The sequence below is a fragment of the Myodes glareolus genome, chromosome 5 (genome assembly GCF_982192425.1).
Source record: "Myodes glareolus chromosome 5, mMyoGla1.1, whole genome shotgun sequence".
NCBI classification, from domain to species: Eukaryota; Metazoa; Chordata; class Mammalia; order Rodentia; family Cricetidae; genus Myodes; species Myodes glareolus.
The window spans coordinates 14,492,641-14,510,432 of NC_142030.1; the positions used below are offsets into that span (position 1 = coordinate 14,492,641).

The 17,792-nt window shown below is 45.6% G+C and overlaps 1 protein-coding gene across 2 annotated transcripts; it reads right to left on the minus strand.

Moving 5' to 3' along the window:
• Positions 1-1,823: 1,823 nt before the first annotated feature.
• Sde2 (spliceosome associated SDE2) lies at positions 1,824-14,356 on the minus strand. 2 transcript variants are annotated; one of them, XM_087906083.1, is made up of 7 exons: positions 14,198-14,356; positions 10,526-10,643; positions 9,372-9,483; positions 8,409-8,578; positions 6,474-6,588; positions 3,622-4,090; positions 1,824-3,131 (listed from the first exon to the last, which is right to left on the minus strand). In XM_087906083.1, the coding sequence occupies exons 1-7, from the start codon at positions 14,315-14,317 to the stop codon at positions 2,910-2,912; spliced, it is 1,326 nt and encodes a 441-aa protein (XP_087762209.1). In that variant the 5' UTR covers positions 14,318-14,356; the 3' UTR covers positions 1,824-2,909. The 2 variants fall into 2 exon arrangements, with proteins under 2 accessions (XP_087762209.1, XP_087762208.1); XM_087906082.1 differs by having other exon boundaries at positions 1,824-3,134.
• Positions 14,357-17,792: the final 3,436 nt, after the last annotated feature.

Consider the following 17,792-nt stretch of genomic DNA (forward strand, 5'->3'; position numbering starts at 1 on the left):
GGCCCCCTCGTGCTACATCGCAGGTCACAGTTCTTGCACTTGTTTCTGTCCCTTTCAACACAGCCTCTGTGACGTCTCCGGGAGAGATGCTTCCACGTAACACCTGGCCACTTCAAGACACACACCACTTAACCTCCAGGGCCTCCTGTGGGGACAACACCCTAAGTCCCCCTCAAGTTGGTTTGGCTTCTGCATCTAAAAGGAACTTGGTGTTAGTTCTTGAAATTGAAGGTGGCTATCCCGAATCAAAGATGAACCAGACCCACACAGGAGTCCATCAGCATCTCACATGTAGACTGACAAGGGGTATTGACAGCTAGCTGTACAGTAGAAGGAATCCACAAGCAAACAAAGTCTTCCATACTGCGGGGACAATCGGGGACAATCAGGACAATTACCTCTTTACACCACCAGTCAAAGGTCCACTCGCCTGTGAGGGGCTGACACAGGCTACTCACACCCCCATGCTAAGGCAGGGTACAACCAGCACTCTGGCAAGCTGAAGGAACAACCAGGCCATTAGGAAGGGGTCTAGTAACGTCCTGTGACGACAGAAATGCCTTCAGGGATAGCTGCTCAGCTGACCTGCCCAAGCTCAAAGAACTTTTCATCTCATAAAGCAGATTCTACAAAATCTAAAGATCTGCACTGTTGTGGGTTATTTGATCACACTGATACCCCAAGACTGTTAACAAAGTTAACCTGAAATCAGGGGATGGAGCCACTGACTATAGAGAAGCCAGGGATTTGGACAGAGAAGACCCACAGGAAGAAGTAGGGAGGGACTTAAGAAATTTCATGATCTCTTCGATCTCAGAAGTGTGGAAAGGTTAGCAGGTCACTCCTCTGCCACTTCTTTGATCTATCAGTTTTCACCCCATGTTTGACTCCCGAGTCTTCTCTGGTTAATAGAACTTAGATAAACCTGCACCCACAACTATTTTGGGGGAGTGTTGTCTTGAGATAGGGTCTTACTATGTCGACAAGGCTGTGGGATTAAGCAATCCTATCTTGGCCCATCAGTACCTGGTATTACACAAAGTGCAAGCCACTGACTGTACCTGGCACTTTCAAATATCCTTTTTATTTTTGAGACAGTTTCTCTGTTCAACAGCTATGGCTGTCCTGGAATTCACTTTGTGGACCAGGCTGGCCTTGTTCTCACTGAGAGCCACCTGCCTCTGCCTCCCAAGTGCTGGGATTAAACTGGTATTACCACTGCCTGGCTCAAATGTCCGTTTAAGGTTTGAATAGCCAGCTCCACCCACTAGACAAATTACCTTTCTAAACAACAGTAAACGTCTTTGGGGTTTCTTGCAGTGAAGAATGACTATGTCTGTGTCCCAGGCTGCTCCTGTAAAGCTACACTCTCAGAACTCTATATAGAGCAGGGAGCCGGAGGCTTTCAGACCCTGCTACCAGGCACTTTGCCTAAGAGACTCTTAGCAGCTTGGTTACATCACAGAAACTGGACAACCATGGGATAAAAATGCGAGGCGGGGGAGGACAATAGATTTGGTAACTTAGGGGAGGCCCAGTCACATGCTGGGCTAGCATGTTCATATAATTCCAGAAGGAAAAGATAGAAGATGTTAGGGAGGGCTGGAGAGATGGCTCAGTGGTTAAGAGCATTGCCTGCTCTTCCAAAGGTCCTGAGTTCAATTCCCAAGCAACCACATGGTGGTTTACAACCATCTGAAATGAGATCTGATGCTCTCTTCTGGCCTGCAGGCAGACACACAGACAGAATATTGTATACATGATAAATAAATAAATACATAAATAAGATGTTAGGAAGTGGGGGGATGTGAAGAAACTATTGCTTAATTTTTTTTCCAAATTTAATTGCTGGCATAAATTTACAAAGTTCACCAAACTCCAAGGTAAAAAATAAGTAGACAACATCTAGGCACATCTGGAAACAGCCCCCAAAAGAACACATTAGGACAGAACAACTGTGTGACTCACCACTGGCTTGTCCTCAGACAGGGACCAGATGCTGATGACTACGACGCAGAACAGACACAAACGAGGCAAGCCGTGTGGTATGTAGGAACCCACTATAGACAGAAAGAGCAGGGAGGCTGGGTGGTGGTGGGCACACCTTTAATCCCAGGCAGGTGAATATCTGTGAGTTCAAGGCCAACTTGGAGTGAGTTCCAGGATGAAGAACAAAACAAAATAAAACAAACAAAGAAAAAAAGCAGGAGAAATTAGAACAGCAGGAAAGGCAGGTTATGGAAACAAGGACAAAGGCTGGAGGGCCACACTTCAGATAAACACAAGCTGAACAGGAACCTATTACCAGAGATGAAGGACGCTGCATGAATATACTAGAAGAGTGAAACCTAGTAACAGCTTCAAAATATAAAACAGAAAGAGAAGGATTAAAGGAAAAGGAAACAGGTGGACATGATAAAGATACACTGTCTACATGTGTGAAATTAACAAAGATGAAATAAAAAAAATCCAAAATAACTAGGAGCCATTTTAAGGCATACAAGATCACTGAATTAATATATAAACAACAAAGTTATTTTTTTGTCAAAAAAAGCAATTTCAATCATAATTGAGATTTTAATGTTCTTAGTTCCTCATGAAAACAAACCAGTAAAAACAGGTTGTGCGAATAATCCTACCAACCACTCATATAAGGGATATCCCAGAACATAATCCCTTGCCAGCCGAGGGGTATGTGCAGCCCTAGTTGTCCTGGAACTCACTCTATAGACCAGGCTAGCCTCAAACTTTGCCTCCCAAGTACTGAAATTAAAAAAAAAAAAAAAGAGAGAGACTAACTAGTTAGAACCAAGTTATTAAAAAAATGACTTTTAGTATCAATAGGAACATTGGTCACAGTCCACATCAAGTCAGAGGAAGTGTCAAACACATGAAAGCTGTGAGGAGATTCACTTCTTCTTCCCTTTTGAAGGCTTGGCAAATAAAGCAGGGTCAATGTGCTCCTTTGCCAGGCCCCTGACAGAGAAGAGTCTGGCTGCGCGCTCCTGTAGGGTGCCCCCGCACTTCAGTCCAAGGGCCATCAGCTCACACTTGAGCCTCTCCAAACCCAGTGACTCCAACTCTGCCGCAGAGCTGAATGCAAACAGATCCACAGCTTCCCGACCAAGAGCCTGCTGGGAAAAGGAAGAATTAAAGCCAGCCTGTAATTACCAACTGTGTTTTATTTCCAAAGAGCTGCTATTTACTGTAGCATCGCCCTATCGACCTGTCATCTACACGCCATTCCATACGCAGTTCTGATACACAGGGAATGCTAATCTCTTATCTATGCAGCTAGAAACAAACAGGCAGAGAATTTCTTAGCAGATCCTCCCCTTACCATCCCCCAGGTATTTTGAACTCTTCACCCTCCCATCGCTGCCTCTCTAGGCTAGGATTAGGAGCACGTACTGCCATATTTGGAATCTATTTTTGACAGCGTCTGGCTATGCAGCCCTGGTCTCAAACATTCAGTAATATTCCTGCCTCTACCTCCCAAATGTTGGGATATTACAGATGTCTACTGCCAACTCCCAACTTGGGACATGTCCCTTTTTTTTTTCATATATATACATGTAACTTTTTTTTAAAGAGGGAAAACAAAACAAAACCCCAACATACTGTGTCTTCTGAGTGGCTTCCCTCCAGGTTAGCAACAGGGCTGCTTTTCCTATCTTCTCCGGAAAACGCCACGGCAGTTCTGTCTCTACCAGTCACTGTCTCCTGGTCATTTTGTGTGGGTTTGGGGCTCTCTGCCTCCTTCTTTGCTGGGCCATCTTCTGTTTCTGTGACCACCTTCCTTTCGTTGTGCTCCCCGGAAGATGTCTCTGCCCGCTCAATTTGTGTGTTCTCCACAATGTCCTGCCCAGGGTCAGTCATGGTTTTCTGCAGCTCTTCCGGTGCCTCAGAGTATGTACTCAATCCTGAGCGCTGAGGACTGCAAGGACAGCTGGTTGCCACCTCAACACCATCACTATCATGGTCTGGATCACAGCAGTTCAGCCCAGAAGTACCAGAGACTTCGTCGCTATCGTCATCTGAGCTTCCAGCACTAGACCCCTCGGAAGCCTCCAGTCCTTCCATGCCCAACCTGCAGAAGCAGCAGAAAGGTGTGACCCACTTCCGACCTGTACCTGTACCTCTGTCTGGGTGGGGACGATCTGCAGACGCGGGGAAAGCATGGGCTGCCCTGAGATGTAAGTAGGTACACTTTAGGAAAGTGTACTCCAGAGGCATAAACAAAAGGGACTGCATCCAAGCATGTAAAACCCCACCCGCGTGCCCATGCTCTTGGCAGTGGGCTCTCCCTCATACACATGCTCTTCCCTGCACGTTCTCTTAGTTCCTTCTTTTTTTAAATTGTGATTCTTTTAAAATTATGCTTGAAACTTTCCCTTTCTATATTAATTCCAACTGTTGACAATTAGACACAGTAGGAAGCAATGAAGAAAATCCTTAGGTCTGAGGGTGAAGCTAAGTAGTAGAGTGCTTACTTAGCACGTGTGAGACCTAGGTTCTATTTCTAGCTATTTCTAAGACAGAGGGAGAACACCCTATGCTTCAGTCATAGTTGCTGTGCTGGATACTTTATGTCAACCTGACATGGTTAAAGTCACCTGAAAGGAGGGGACCTTAATTAAGAAAACGCCTTCTCCATAAGACTGGGCTGGAAGACTGAAGGGCATTTTCTTTTCTTTTCTTTTCCTTCCTTTCTTTTTTTTTCCCCCAAGATAGGGTTTCTCTGTATAGCCCTGGTGGTCCTGAAACTAGCTCTTGTAGACCAGAATGGCCTCAAACTCACAGAAATTCACCTGCCTCTGCCTCCTGAGTGCTGGGGTTAAAAGCTGTGTGCCACCACTGCCCGGCTGTAGGGCATTTTCTTAATTAATGATTGATGGATAATGCCATCCCTGGACTAGTGGTCCTGAATTCTGTAAGAAAGCAGGCTGAGCAAGCCAAGAAGAGTAAGGCAGTAAGCAGCACCGTCCATGGCCTCCGCATCAGCTCCTGTCTCGAGGTTCCTGCCCAGCTTGTGTTCCTATCCTGACTTCCATCAACGATGAACAATGATCTGAGAATATAAGTCAAAAAAAATCCTTTCCTCCCCAAGTTGTTTTGGTCATGGTGTTTCATTGAAGTAATGATAACCCTAATCAGGACAACTCCCCTAACTACAAAGTCTTCAAGGTTTCTAACAGATGGGGAGTGGATAAAGAAATTGGAATATCCAGGCAACTTTACAATAAAAAGCAGTAAGTGTTGGGCATAGTAGTTCATGCTTATAATCCCAGGACTCAGAAGGTGAAGCAGGAGGATGGACCAGGATTCTTTATTCTTGTCTGCACAGCAAGACCCAACTCAAGAGACCAAAACAATAACTAAACACGGATGAATCTTAACAAAAGGCAGCAGGCATTAGAGGTGATCTGACAGTCTGGGAAAGGTCGAGACAACAGGAACAAACATCAAGTTAGTGGGAACTGGTCGCTAGACTACCTGGCTCCAAGGCCACAGAAGAACAACAACTGCCCTGCCAGTTGTGGTGGCGCACGCCGCCGGTAGGATTTGCTGAAGGAGGCAGAGGCAGGAGGATCACGAGTTCGAGGCCAGCCTGGGCTACAAAAAAATTTAAAAAAAAAAAAAAAAACTGCCCTGATGAAAATACTGCAGGCAGAACATCCATACACATAAAATAATAAAAACTTGGGAAAAAAGGGAAGGAGTATTTTTTATGTGATGTTTCACTATGAAAGGAGAAAATTTGTCCTTTCGGGGACTGGGAAAATAGGGCTCCTTTGGTCAAGTGCCTTACATCCAAGACAAGGACCTGAGTTGTGAACTCCACCACCCACATAAAAAGCCAGGAGAAGTGGGAGCATCTGAAATCCCAGCATGGGGGTAGGAGTAGGAAATACAAGACAGGAGGATTCCTGGCACTCACTGGTTAGCAAATCTAGCCGAACAAATGAGTTCCAAGTTCAGTGAGGGATCATGTCAAAAAAGAGATGGAAAGCTGTGGAGTGACATCTATGCCCACCTCTCACCTCCACACACACGCCGCACATGTGCGCACATACAAACATGTACACAAACTCATCACTCAGTTTCTGTTGAATGGCATCCACAGCAGAAAACACTATTAATGTGTACAGAGTGCCAAGCAACAAAACCTGAAGACTGAAGCACTCTGGAAACGAGGTCCCATCAGTGCTACTTTAAAAGCTGTTTGCTTGAACCCTGGACGTGGCGGCCCATGTTGGCGGTCTGAGATACAAGCAGGACGCTGATGCAGGAGAATCCCAAGGTTGAAGGGTGGCCTGACAGAAAGAGCAATGACCTATCTCTCTCTCTCTCTCTCTCTCTCTCTCTCTCTCTCTCTCACACACACACACAGAGAGAGAGAGAGAGAGAGAGAGAGAGAGAGAGAGAGAGAGAGAGAGGAGTAGAGGAGTGGAGGGAAGGGAAAGACTCACCAGAAGCACTTCTTTTTCTTTGCACCAGCTCCCTGGTCTACCTTCGACTTGTTAGGTCGTTTCCGAGTCTCACTGAAGTCTGCTGATACCATCTTGCTAGAGGCAGCCTGCATACCTAAGAGGAAAATTTAACCTATTTCTGTAAGTACATAATCTGGGTTGTACAGAGCGCTACAATCTTTTAGAGAAGTTTTTTTTTTGAAACAGGGTTTCTCTGTGTAGCCCTGGCTGTCCTGGAACTTGCTCTGTAGACCAGGCTGGCCTCAAACTCACAAAGATCCACCTGCCTCTGCCCACCTGAGTGCTTCAAGAAAAAAAACAAAAAACTTTTAATTAGCATACAAAGTAACAAGTTTCCTTACTTTTTTTCATACATACTTAGTTATGGCTATTCCTCACCTGATAAATATAATTTAAAAAAAAAAATCTCAAACACTACGGAATTATCTGTCTATGACTGAGCTAGTCTCAACACATTGTGGCTGAAGATGACCTTGGTCTCCCGACTCTCCTGTCTTCACTGAGCAAGTGTGAAGGTCACAGGCACTCCATCACACCCAGCCAGGACAGCAATTCATTCATTCATTCACCCACTCATTCATTCATTCATTTTTCAAGACAGAGTTTCTCTGTGTAGCCCTGACTATCCCAGAATTTGCTCTGTAGACCAGGCTGGCCTTAAACTAGGAGGTCCACCTGCTGGGCCTCTGAATGCCTGGATTAAAGGCATGTGCCACCACTGCCCCACTCTTTTTTATTTTTAAGGGACAGGATTTTTCTTTGAGGCCTGGCTAGTCTGGAACTTACTGTGTAGACTATGAACTCACAAAGATCCATCTACCTCTGCCTCACAATCAGTCTCTAGAACTTTCCTATCTACCTATCTATTCATCTACCTCTCTCTTTCTCCCTTCCTCCCTCCATCCATCCATCTATTTGGGATAGGGTCTCTCTATTATGTAGCCCTGGTTGTCCTGGAACTTGCTGTGTAGACCAGGCAGACCTCAAACTCACGAAGATCCACCTGCCTCTGCCTCCTAAGTACTGGAATTAAAGCCATGAACCACCACACACATCCAGTTTAGAACAGGTTCCCCTGGCCTGGTTTTTCAAGACAGGCTTTCTCTGTATAATAGTACTGGCTGTACTGGAACTCACTCTGTAGACCAGGCTGGCCTTGAACTCACAAGTTCTGGGATTAAAGGCATGTGCAACTACTGCTCGTCTTTAGAACAGAACTTTTTAAGACAGCAATATGCAACTTGAGGCTGAAGGTTCCTATCTGACAGTTATCTGCATACATTTGTCGTTCTGTCCCAGCACAGCCTTTGTGATGAAAAGGATCCTTTAAATCAGCTACATTCGTGACAGGCCCAGAGCACTGGACTGGATGCTTAAAAGAGTATGCTGAGTTACTGGGTGGTGGTGGTGGTGCACGCCTTTAATCCCAGCACTCAGGAGGCAGAGGCAGAGGCAGGTGGATCTCTGTGAGTTTGAGCCAGCCTGATCTAGAGAGCAAGTTCCAGGGCAGCCAACGCTGTTACACAGAGAAACCCTGTCTCGAAAAAAAAGAAAAAACAAAACAAAACAAAAAACATGCTGAAGTCTATACAAACTCCCAAAGGCTTCCCCTAGCCCTGCACTGCACAAAAAAAGAAAGAATGGTCTGGAGAGATGACTCAGCCATTAAAGGCCAGGCTCACAACAAATAAGAGAAAAGATGTTCTTCCCTGGGGCCCCAAAGCCTAAGACATTCGGGGTTACCATGCCAAGTGTTGCTGTGTTGCGCTGGGTGCGGTGCAGGGTTAGCATGTGGTAAGAGAGGTTGGTCGGCTTTCGTCATTCTCTTGCAAAATGCTCAGGCGCCACTCCTCACAGTGGAGTGGTCCGAAGCTCATGCTCCAGAGGCTGCAGAGGCAGAATTCTCGCTCTCACCTTTGAGGACAGAGTCCTCCAGACGCTCAGCCATCTCATGGCACTGCCTCTGGTAGTCGGGGCTGCTGAAGTAGTGCTTAGGCTCTGCAAGCTTCCGCTGCAGTCTCTCCAGGCGCTTCTGCTCCTTCTCGGCCTCCCGTTCAGCTTGCTGCTTGACCCACTCAGCCATCCTGGGGAAGGGTGGAGATGGAACTAAATGGATGTATCACACACAGCATTTAGATCACTGTGAGACCATACGTATGAAGGTGGCTCAACATGACAGAATAGTTGAATGACACTGTAGTCATTGTAACATTTACTCACCGGTTTAAGTGATGCTATGAAAAGAAAACCCTTCCAGCTCTGAGTAACACAAAAGTACAGAACAGTGCTTGCTAATAACTGCCATCGATTTATACAGCTACTGTACTATTCCTTGGGGGGGAGGGGTGATCATAGGGACCAAGCCCACGACCTTAAAGCAAGTGCTCTACCACCAAACTGCACTGCTAGTCGACTGCTGTTTCACTCATGCTCCTACTTATTAAGTCAAGTTTACTTATAGGCCTGGTGCCGCACACCTTTAAGGCAGATTTCGTGAGTTTAGCCATTCTGGTCTACATAGTGAGTTAATGGACAGCCAAAGCTACAGGAAGAGACCCTGTCTCAAAAGCACAACAGACAATACACATAAGTCAAGTTTACTGTGAAACTATATGCCATATCTCATAAGCAACACATCAGTCCATCAATCTCTTCATTGCATCAGATGATCAATTATAATAATTCTCTCTGTGATGCTTGCATGAGGGATTCTGTTAATGAGATTATTTCTCAGAACTCACCAAGCATTTTGACTATTAAAAAATGCTCTACACAATGAATGGACTCCTATTCACATTGTGACACTTCTCCAGAAAGGTGTATCATGCTCAATGTCACTACACTATCAGAGACTTAACTACAAAGTGGATATCTTACGCTTTCTCATGATTGACATCTCGTAATCTCCTCCCACTGAGGTCCCGGCAGGCTTCGCGATTGGTTGTCTTCTCTATCTGTGCACCAAGTGCTCGAAGCATAGACCCAAAACCTGAAACCAATATATACATGGATTAAGTGGTTAAGGATAGACAGAAGTCAGATTACTAAGAATAGCCTATATAACAAGACTAAAAATAAACTCCACATTCTTTTTCTTTTAGAAAAGGAGATGGACAAGGTTTCTACCCAGGAAGCAAATGTATTAATTAATTTGATTAACTTTGTGTTTTCTGCCTTTCACTTTGTATGTCTGAAATGTTATACTGTACAGGTAGGATCGATGAAAAGCTTCAGTCAATGCCAGAGACTCCGAGCTTCCTAGGTGAAGCATTATGTGATAGGACTTCTAAAAAAAAAAAAAATTATGAGTATGGGTATTTTGCCTGCATACATAGATATGTGCACCACATACATGCCTGGTGCCGTGGATATTCCCCAGAACCAGAGTTACAGATAGTTGTGAGTTGCCAGGTGAGTGAGTGCTGGGAATTGAACCTGGGTCCTCCAGAGGAGCAGGCAATGCTTTTAACCACTGAGCCATCTCTCCAGTCCTTTACCCTCTTTTATTTTTTTGGTTTTTAGAGACAGGATTTCTCTGTGTTGCAGCTCTGGCTGCCCAGGAACTTACTTTGTAGACTAAGATGGCCTTGAACTCACAGAGATCATCCTGCCTCTGTCTCTCAAGTGCTGAAATTAAGGGTACATCATCATTGCCTGGCCTCTGCTCTCTTAACCTTACCAGTATAGCCGGCACCTTAATTCACCTGGCCTGGCAATTGCATTTGACTTTGGGTCACCCTTGGAAGAACAACAGGAGGAAAAAATCTTGACTGCAACAGACCTGACTGTTTTAAAGTTTGCCCTTCAGCAAACTGAAGGACAATGGATACTTTTCATCATGAACCCTCCCTGAAGTATTGGCGCCAAGGCTCTCAAAGAGCAGCCTGGCTGGAGAAGCAAGGATTTGTACTAGCTTTTTTCCCCCTTCCCCCTCGCCAAAAAAAAAAATCAAAAAAATTATCAAAAATTGAGTAAAAATGGTTTCACAAGGCAAAACAAAGTTGGTATATGAAGCCACCATCATGTCCTACCTCCTTTCCCCCCACAAAGTCTGGGCTCCAAACTGTACACAGCTCCATGCTGCACCGTGTCACTGGGGGCAGCGAGGACTCCATTGCATTTCACAAAGAAGCAGTCCGCAGGGATTTCCTAGAGACGAGAGTAAGTGTTTAGTGCCTGTGACACGAGATGAGACCTCATTTATTCTTGTTGACAGATTACCAGGTCCAACCGCATTACTATTTCTTAAGCTGAAAACAAGGACTAAACCCGCCCTCTACGTTTGGATGTCATTTCCTACTGTGACCTAACAGCTCCCTTCCTTGTCTCGGTGTCAGGCTACACAGGGCTCAGAAGTCTCCCTCATTCTCCTGACATTTATAAACTGGTAAAAAAAAAAAAAAAAAGTAAACTCAGTATCAAAACCAATCCAAAGTTTAAATCTGCCAGTCATCCTGTCATGTGCAGGTAGGGAGAAGGCAGAGGCAAGGGTACATTTGGTGTGTGCATTACCATGTAGCCTAGATTCTGGACTCAAACCTGCAATCCTTCTGCCTCAGTCTTCATGTGCTCAGGTATCAGGGTGTGCACCTCCACCCCAGTGAGGAGCTTAGATTTTAGTCTAAATAAAACTACCAGCCTAGCAAGGTGACCACGCCTTTAATCCCAACACTCGAGAGCCAGACAGACAGATCACTATGAGTTACAGGAAAGCCTGGTCCACACAGTGAGTTCCAGGACAGCCAACACTACATAAAAGAGAGACATCTCAAAAACCAAACCAAACTCCCCTCAGCACACACAAAGAATTGTCAATATGCCAATGTTACTTAAAGCTATGTAACTGCCTACAATCACATAAGAGGAAAAGTTATCAGGAAAAAGATCAGAAGATAAACCCTGGTGACTCCACAAAGTTAGAGATGATAGACAGCAGGTAGCAGCAAGAACTAGAAAGGAGGCCAGAGGGTGGAAGAGGGTTGATGCTGATGTACAGATGTATGGGACAGTCATGGTCAACTGTGTCACACACAAACACAGGATGTGATGAAAACTCAGAACTGATCACCTTTCTGTTGTGATGAAGACCGAAAGTAACTAAGGGAGGAAAGGATTGATTCTGGCTTACACCCTAGGTCACAGCCCATCTCTGAGGGAAGTATGGCAGGAGCTGAAGCAGAGACCATGGAGAAACTGGCTTTCTCCCTTCTTTCTCAGCTAGCTTTCCTATGCATTCCAGGCCCCCCTGTAGCTTTGACTGTCCTGGAAATCACTCTGTAAAGCAGGCTGGCCTCAAACTCACCTGCCTTTGCCTCCCCAGTGTGGGATCAAAGGAGTGTATCACTTTAAAAGACTGGCGGCAAAACTTTAAAAGACATTAATATGAAGGCAGAAACTTTTTTTGTCTTGTTTTGTTTTTTTTTTTTTTTCGAGACAGGGTTTCTCTGTAGCTTTGGAGCCTGTCCTGGAACTAGCTCTTGTAAACCAGGCTGGTCTCAAACTCACAGAGATCTGCCTGCCTCTGCCTCCCGAGTGTTGGGATTAAAGGCGTGCACCACCACGGCCCGGCGTCAGAAACCTTTTTTCCCAAACAAAATAGCTCATTAAAAAAAAAAAACAATCAAAGTATTTTATTTGTTATACAAAAGATTTGTTTTATATAGTAGCATTCCAACAGGCTTAAGACAAAGCAGGACTATAGATGTGTAAGGGCCAACATCTAGTCTGGGCGTTCTTCCCTACTGCAAATGACCTGGACCGTCATGGCAAAGGGTAACCAAATGTTTCCTCTTTCTGACAAAATTTCTAGCAGCAGAGTTTCTTTCCATCTCTGATTTTTAAAGTCAAGTTTTCCCAGTAAATAAAAAAGGAGTAGGTTTTTAGGGTCTTTAAAGCATTTGACATTGCAGTATGTTCTTGGGAGTCTTCTGTTCATTTGTAGCTACCTTTACCAGTGTCTGTAATGGCTAAAGATTAGCAAGGCAAATTTTTATTCTCTTAATAAGAGATAACTTTTTCATGGGTCAGAACCGTTTTGCTTTAAAAAGTGTAGTGTGAATTCAGCTATTTTGATAGTTCCTAATTTATTAAATTGCCCTTTTTAAAGTGGCTTGTATTCATACTTATTTATTAAAGTTAGGGAAAAGACAGGCTCAAATGTTCTGATAACTACTCCCATTTATTTGTCATTCAAACAACTCAATTCTATGTCTTTTTCTGGATGTTTGGCCTTCTCCTACAACCCATGTATATTACCTGTGCTAAATCTAAGGACTAAGTGAGACGGTGTTGTTTGGTTTTGAAAAGGGGTTGTTCAGGTTGGCCTCAAATTCACTACAAAAAGGAGGCTGAGCACTCCCAATCCTCCTGTCTCCACCTCTCAAGTGCTGGGATTACAGGCATAAACCACCAGACCCAGCTTGATTGCTAGGCCCTCTCACAAAAATGTTCTTAACATTTCTCATCGTTAAGATCCTATTGTTTATGGATCAATTTTAAGCCTAAAAACAAATCATGAAAATTATTCTTCAAATGTATTAAAAGTCAACCATTTTGGGAAATACTTCCATTCAAGTGATTAAAAGCAATTCTGCATATTTTTTTTTTTACTGAACTGCAGTATAGAAAAGAAAACAAAGGCCAGATGTAGTGGCATCCACTAATAATCCCAGATGTCGTGGCATCCACCAATAATCCCAGTACCCTGGTATGCTGAAACCACACTAGGCTACGATACAAGGAAAGACCTTGCTTTTTCTCTCCTTTTTTTAAAGGACAAAGAAATTGAAAATCACATTATGATAGCAGTGGTGGGCGGCACAGGCCTTTAATCCCAGCACTTGGGAGGCAGAGGCAGGCAGAGCTCTGTAAGGTGGCTGGTGGCCACCCTGATCTGCAGAGCTAGTTCTAGGACAGCCAAGGCTACACACAGAAATCCTGTCTGGAAAAACAAAAAGCAAACAAATGAAAAAAGAAAACCACATTATCTGCAAGCTCATACTGTTTCTTCATGGAACTACATTTGGTACTTTATCATGTGTTACAAGCAGAGAAAAGAGACTCCAGCAACACGGAAAAGGTGTGGTCATAAACAAAAAAGTTCTAGACGGAATGTCCGGATTAATCCAAGAGGTTTACGATTTCACCGTCAGTAAAAGATTGCTTCCTTGGGAATTAATGAAAATCCCTTGACCAGGATTTCATAAATACACATGGACAAAGGGAACAGGCAGAGAGTCTAAAGAGGACCGAGAACCTACGGCGTCAACAGAACCTGTGAGTGACTGGCCCTGACCAGCGACCAGATGAACCCGTGTCCTTCTCTAAACGTCCTTTGGCCTGGGTCTGGTTATGAACTGTTCTCTAGGTTGGAACTAACAGAATTTCCCGGCGGGTGGATAAAAAAAAGATATTCCTAGCCATAATATGAATGTAAAACGAAGTCTTAATGGCATCATTTAGGGATAAAGAAAACAAAACCAAAGACTTTCTAATCAAGATTGGATAAGGGCCTTAACCGGATTTTGTTTTCTCCTACGATGTGGAGGCAAAACAACTACCGTCATAGAATACCAGAGGAAGGCCCCAATACTGATCGGAAGCATCTGAAATTGGAGAATTCTCAGTCTCAAAAAAGTTCAAAGGACAGACGCACCAAACCCAGCCCCGCCTGGTGAGTCTCCTTCCCGCACCGCGATCCTCACCTGTTCCTGGCAGTGCCGATAGACAACATCGCGCACGGAGCACCTAGTCGAGGCCCACGGCAGCGCCTTGCACCCGGTTCCGGGGCCGCGAACCCACGCCAGCACCGCAGCCTCCGCCATTTCGCCTGGGGAACGGAAACTCCAGTTACTGACGAACACTAGGCGACACAACCATCTGGTCGCGTCTCGATGACGACAAGCCTCCGCCCCCAGCGCCCCGCCCCGCGTGGTTCCACTCACCCCGCCTTTCCGGAGCGCAGTCACGTGGCCTGGCGTCGCGAGACTGGAGTGGGGGAGGGGACAGGAAAGGCCTGCCGGAGGCCGATAAGACCTCTGAGCTCGAGGCTAGGCGTTGCTAGGGGCGGTTGCTAGGGCGGGGCTCGAGGGACCGGCTATAAAGGGCCAGCTCTGGGCGCGGCTGGAGCGCTGTGTCTGTCAGCGATAAGGCTGGCTGTGGCTCCTCCCAGCGCCGCAGGCCAGAGCTCCACTCGCGTTTCTGTAGCTATTTTTGGGTCTGGGAGGACTGTGGCCCGGAAGGCCCTGCTCCCCGATGCTGCGGGGAGAACGCGGGCTCGGTGGCGGCTTCCTCCACCCGCGAGGCCTCCTGGCTCCTAGGGAACTGCCCCCCGTGGGCCCCGAACCACAGCCCCTGCCCGTCTAGTTCCTTCCCTCTAGGTTTACGTTCGTTTCCTGAATCCTGAAGCTGCCATCCCGCCCCCGTCCCCCCCCCCCCTCCCCGCCCTTTCGTCCTTCCATCACGTTCGGCTCGTCCTTATTTTTGCATGTTTGCGCTCTGCGCTGTCCCCGCTTCTGCTGTGTTTTCAAAATATTTCACAGCAAATGGGCCCTTGTGAACGGCAGGGGCGGGAATGACGTTTATAGCCATGCTGCTTCCAAAAAACCTCGCTGCAACGTTCATTCTGCACCATGGAAACACTCGCGCAGATTTTTTACAGAGGATAACTTTTAAGGTTCTGGCGCTGAGGGAGCCCCTTAATATTTAATATGCAGGGATGGTGGTGTTTCTAAAATACTGAACCAATGAAAGCCGCTAGTGTGAGCTGGGAGGATTAGCGGGAGATAACTTCGTCTCCTGAACGCAGATGCCCTGGCCCACAGAATCATGTTCTCCGCTGTTAAGGTGCAGGCAGATGGAACTAATCGCTGAGGGGAAAGCACAAAATCAGAAACGGCGAGAATAAACAAAATCGGATTCTAAATCCTGTGAAGTTACAGATCTGTTTTTATTACACACAGGAGGGAGACGGCCTCTAGAAAGATTCCAGGAGATGAAGAAAAATTACAGAGTATGTTGTATCGGTGGGTATCTCATCAATATGGAAGCGGGACAAACTGGAAAGCGCATGCCCTTCAGTCTTTTCCCATTCTGCCCTTTAGCGTGTAGACCTAACTGCTTATTTATTATTTCCACCTTCTGAGAATCAGAAATGACCATTTCAGGAGGCAGCTTCTGCCTCCGCAAATAAGCAGATAATGGTCAGTTTGGGGCTATGTGACATTTCCTTGTCAGGATAATGCTTTGTCAGCTGGAAGGTTCCAGAAGGATCTCCTTCTAACAAGGAAAGTCCACTTCACTTATTACTAACTTTCAATCTACAACTCCGCAAACCTAATGTCTGAATGAATTCCTTTTTTATCCCTTGGTTGTATTTAAGTTCCTATTATGAAAAAGTCCCAAGTAATGAGCAATCATTTGTCATTTAAAATACAAACTAATCATAATTAACTTTTCAAGGATACAAACCTCCTGAGCAATCTATTAAACCTTCACAAGGAGCTCCATACACTTTGTGAAATACACAAAGTAGATGTTACATAAATATTAGTTGGATATTTGATGAATTGCTATCTAACGCTATTCCCAGTGTGCATTTGAAGAAACATATTTTCCATTAACATAGACCATCCTATGCTGAGAATACAGCAATCAACTTGAATCGATCTCTATAAATTCATTTAAGTAATGGGAAAGTGAGGCATCAGAGGGTGAAGGTGTGGCCAAGTACATGATGCATATTAATTGAGGAAGAAAAAAAAAGATCTAGAAAGACAACTGGTCCGCTTAGCTTCTGGAACTATGTTGTCGTAGCCAGTGACCAGTGCTATGGGGTGAGGCCAGGCAGTGATTGTGTAAAAGGAGTTACTGCTGCCACCTTCCCTGTCTTTTGGTGTCAGAGGAAGAAATCATGTGTGGCTGTGACAAGTTAGTGTGTGGGGGGCAGTTCCCCCATTGTCCAAGCCATGCAGCTGTGTTCTAGGACTGCGCATTTGGTACTCTTCCAGGCAAGCCATACTGCCTTTGTTCCTGCCTCTGTTCCCAAAAGAACGACTCCAGCTGTACATCTGCTTTTTGAGGACTGGTTCAGCTGCCACGAGAGGGACATGGTGAGAGCATCCTGAGGCAATGTGGGACGATTGTTCACTGCCAGGAAATGACAGCACAAGGCAGGCAATGTTTGTGTGGCAACCCATGACAGGGGCTTGATTGAGCCAAATGTCATGCTGCTCTGTGAGGGCAGGAAGCAGAGCCGGGTTCTGGCACTTTCCACAAACGACAGCAAGACTTCTAAATCGGTGACTTTCCAGGTTGTGTCCATGTGTAACATGCCAGGCACGCTTCTGTGTTTTCAGCCATGTTCAGGCTCAGCGGAAAGGAAAAGCTATTAATATCATTTTCGTGACAAAGGACAATGGGATACGCTGACTGACTCCTCTAGTGCCACAAAGGCAAAACTGCCAACAACTCCCAAATTGGCAAGTGTTGTCTTATAGGATGGCTTCAGTCCTAGGAACAATGAGGTAGGCTCCTGGGATGGAAAAAACAGCAGCTGGGTAAGAGCCTAGGAGTTCCACACTGGTGCTGGATGTGTGGGAGGCGGAGCCTAGAGCAAGCCCCAAGATCTTTGGCTGTCAGGGAAAGCAAAACTCCACTCTCCTTCTCCTATTGGATAGAAAATCACAGGAAGCATCCAGGGTGAGATGGAAACAGAGGTAGAAAAGGCTGTGTTTAAGCTCTGGAGCTGGGAAAGAGACGGCAGAAAAAGAGCGGCAGAACAGCGATGAAAACCGGACCCACAGTCAGAGCTGAATATATAGAAGCCCAAGCCCTCCTCTTTGTACTACCAACAAGCGCTTCCTTCATAGTGGACGCCGTAGATAAATCCTGTCCTTCCCGTGGTCGTAAATGTCACCGGAGTCTGCACGATAACAGAAACATTAGCTTACAAAACCATTCTTTATTATTCTTCTCACCAACACCGTCAAGCGGTTTGTTTCATTGAGAGCTTTGAAGGCAGGCTAAGGAAACCGCTCTGGGAGGAAAAATGCTTGGACCCAAGTTTGAGCCCTGGGACTCACATGGTGGAGAGCCCTGACTCCTTCATGTTGTCGTCTGACCTCCACACACACACCATGCCCAAGTGTGCACATCGACACATATAAATAAGTGTAAATGTTTTCTTAATAAGAGGAAATTTGAGGGTTGAGGAGACACTCGGTGGTGAAATGGCTTGCCACACCAGCATAAAGCCTGAAATTTGGATCCCCAGAACGCATATAAACACCAAGTGGGTAT

What these genes read in the sequence shown, in the direction of transcription:
- Sde2 (XM_087906082.1), bottom strand. Translation starts at nt 14,317, where the DNA reads ATGGCGGAGGCTGCGGTGCTGGCGTGGGTTCGCGGCCCCGGAACCGGG. An exon ending in GATGTCAATCATGAGAAAGC is followed by an intron (nt 8,579 to 9,371) that starts GTAAGATATCCA and finishes ACCCTTCCCCAG; the next exon opens with GATGGCTGAGTGGGTCAAGC. An exon ending in GGAGGACTCTGTCCTCAAAG is followed by an intron (nt 6,589 to 8,408) that starts GTGAGAGCGAGA and finishes TTTTCCTCTTAG; the next exon opens with GTATGCAGGCTGCCTCTAGC.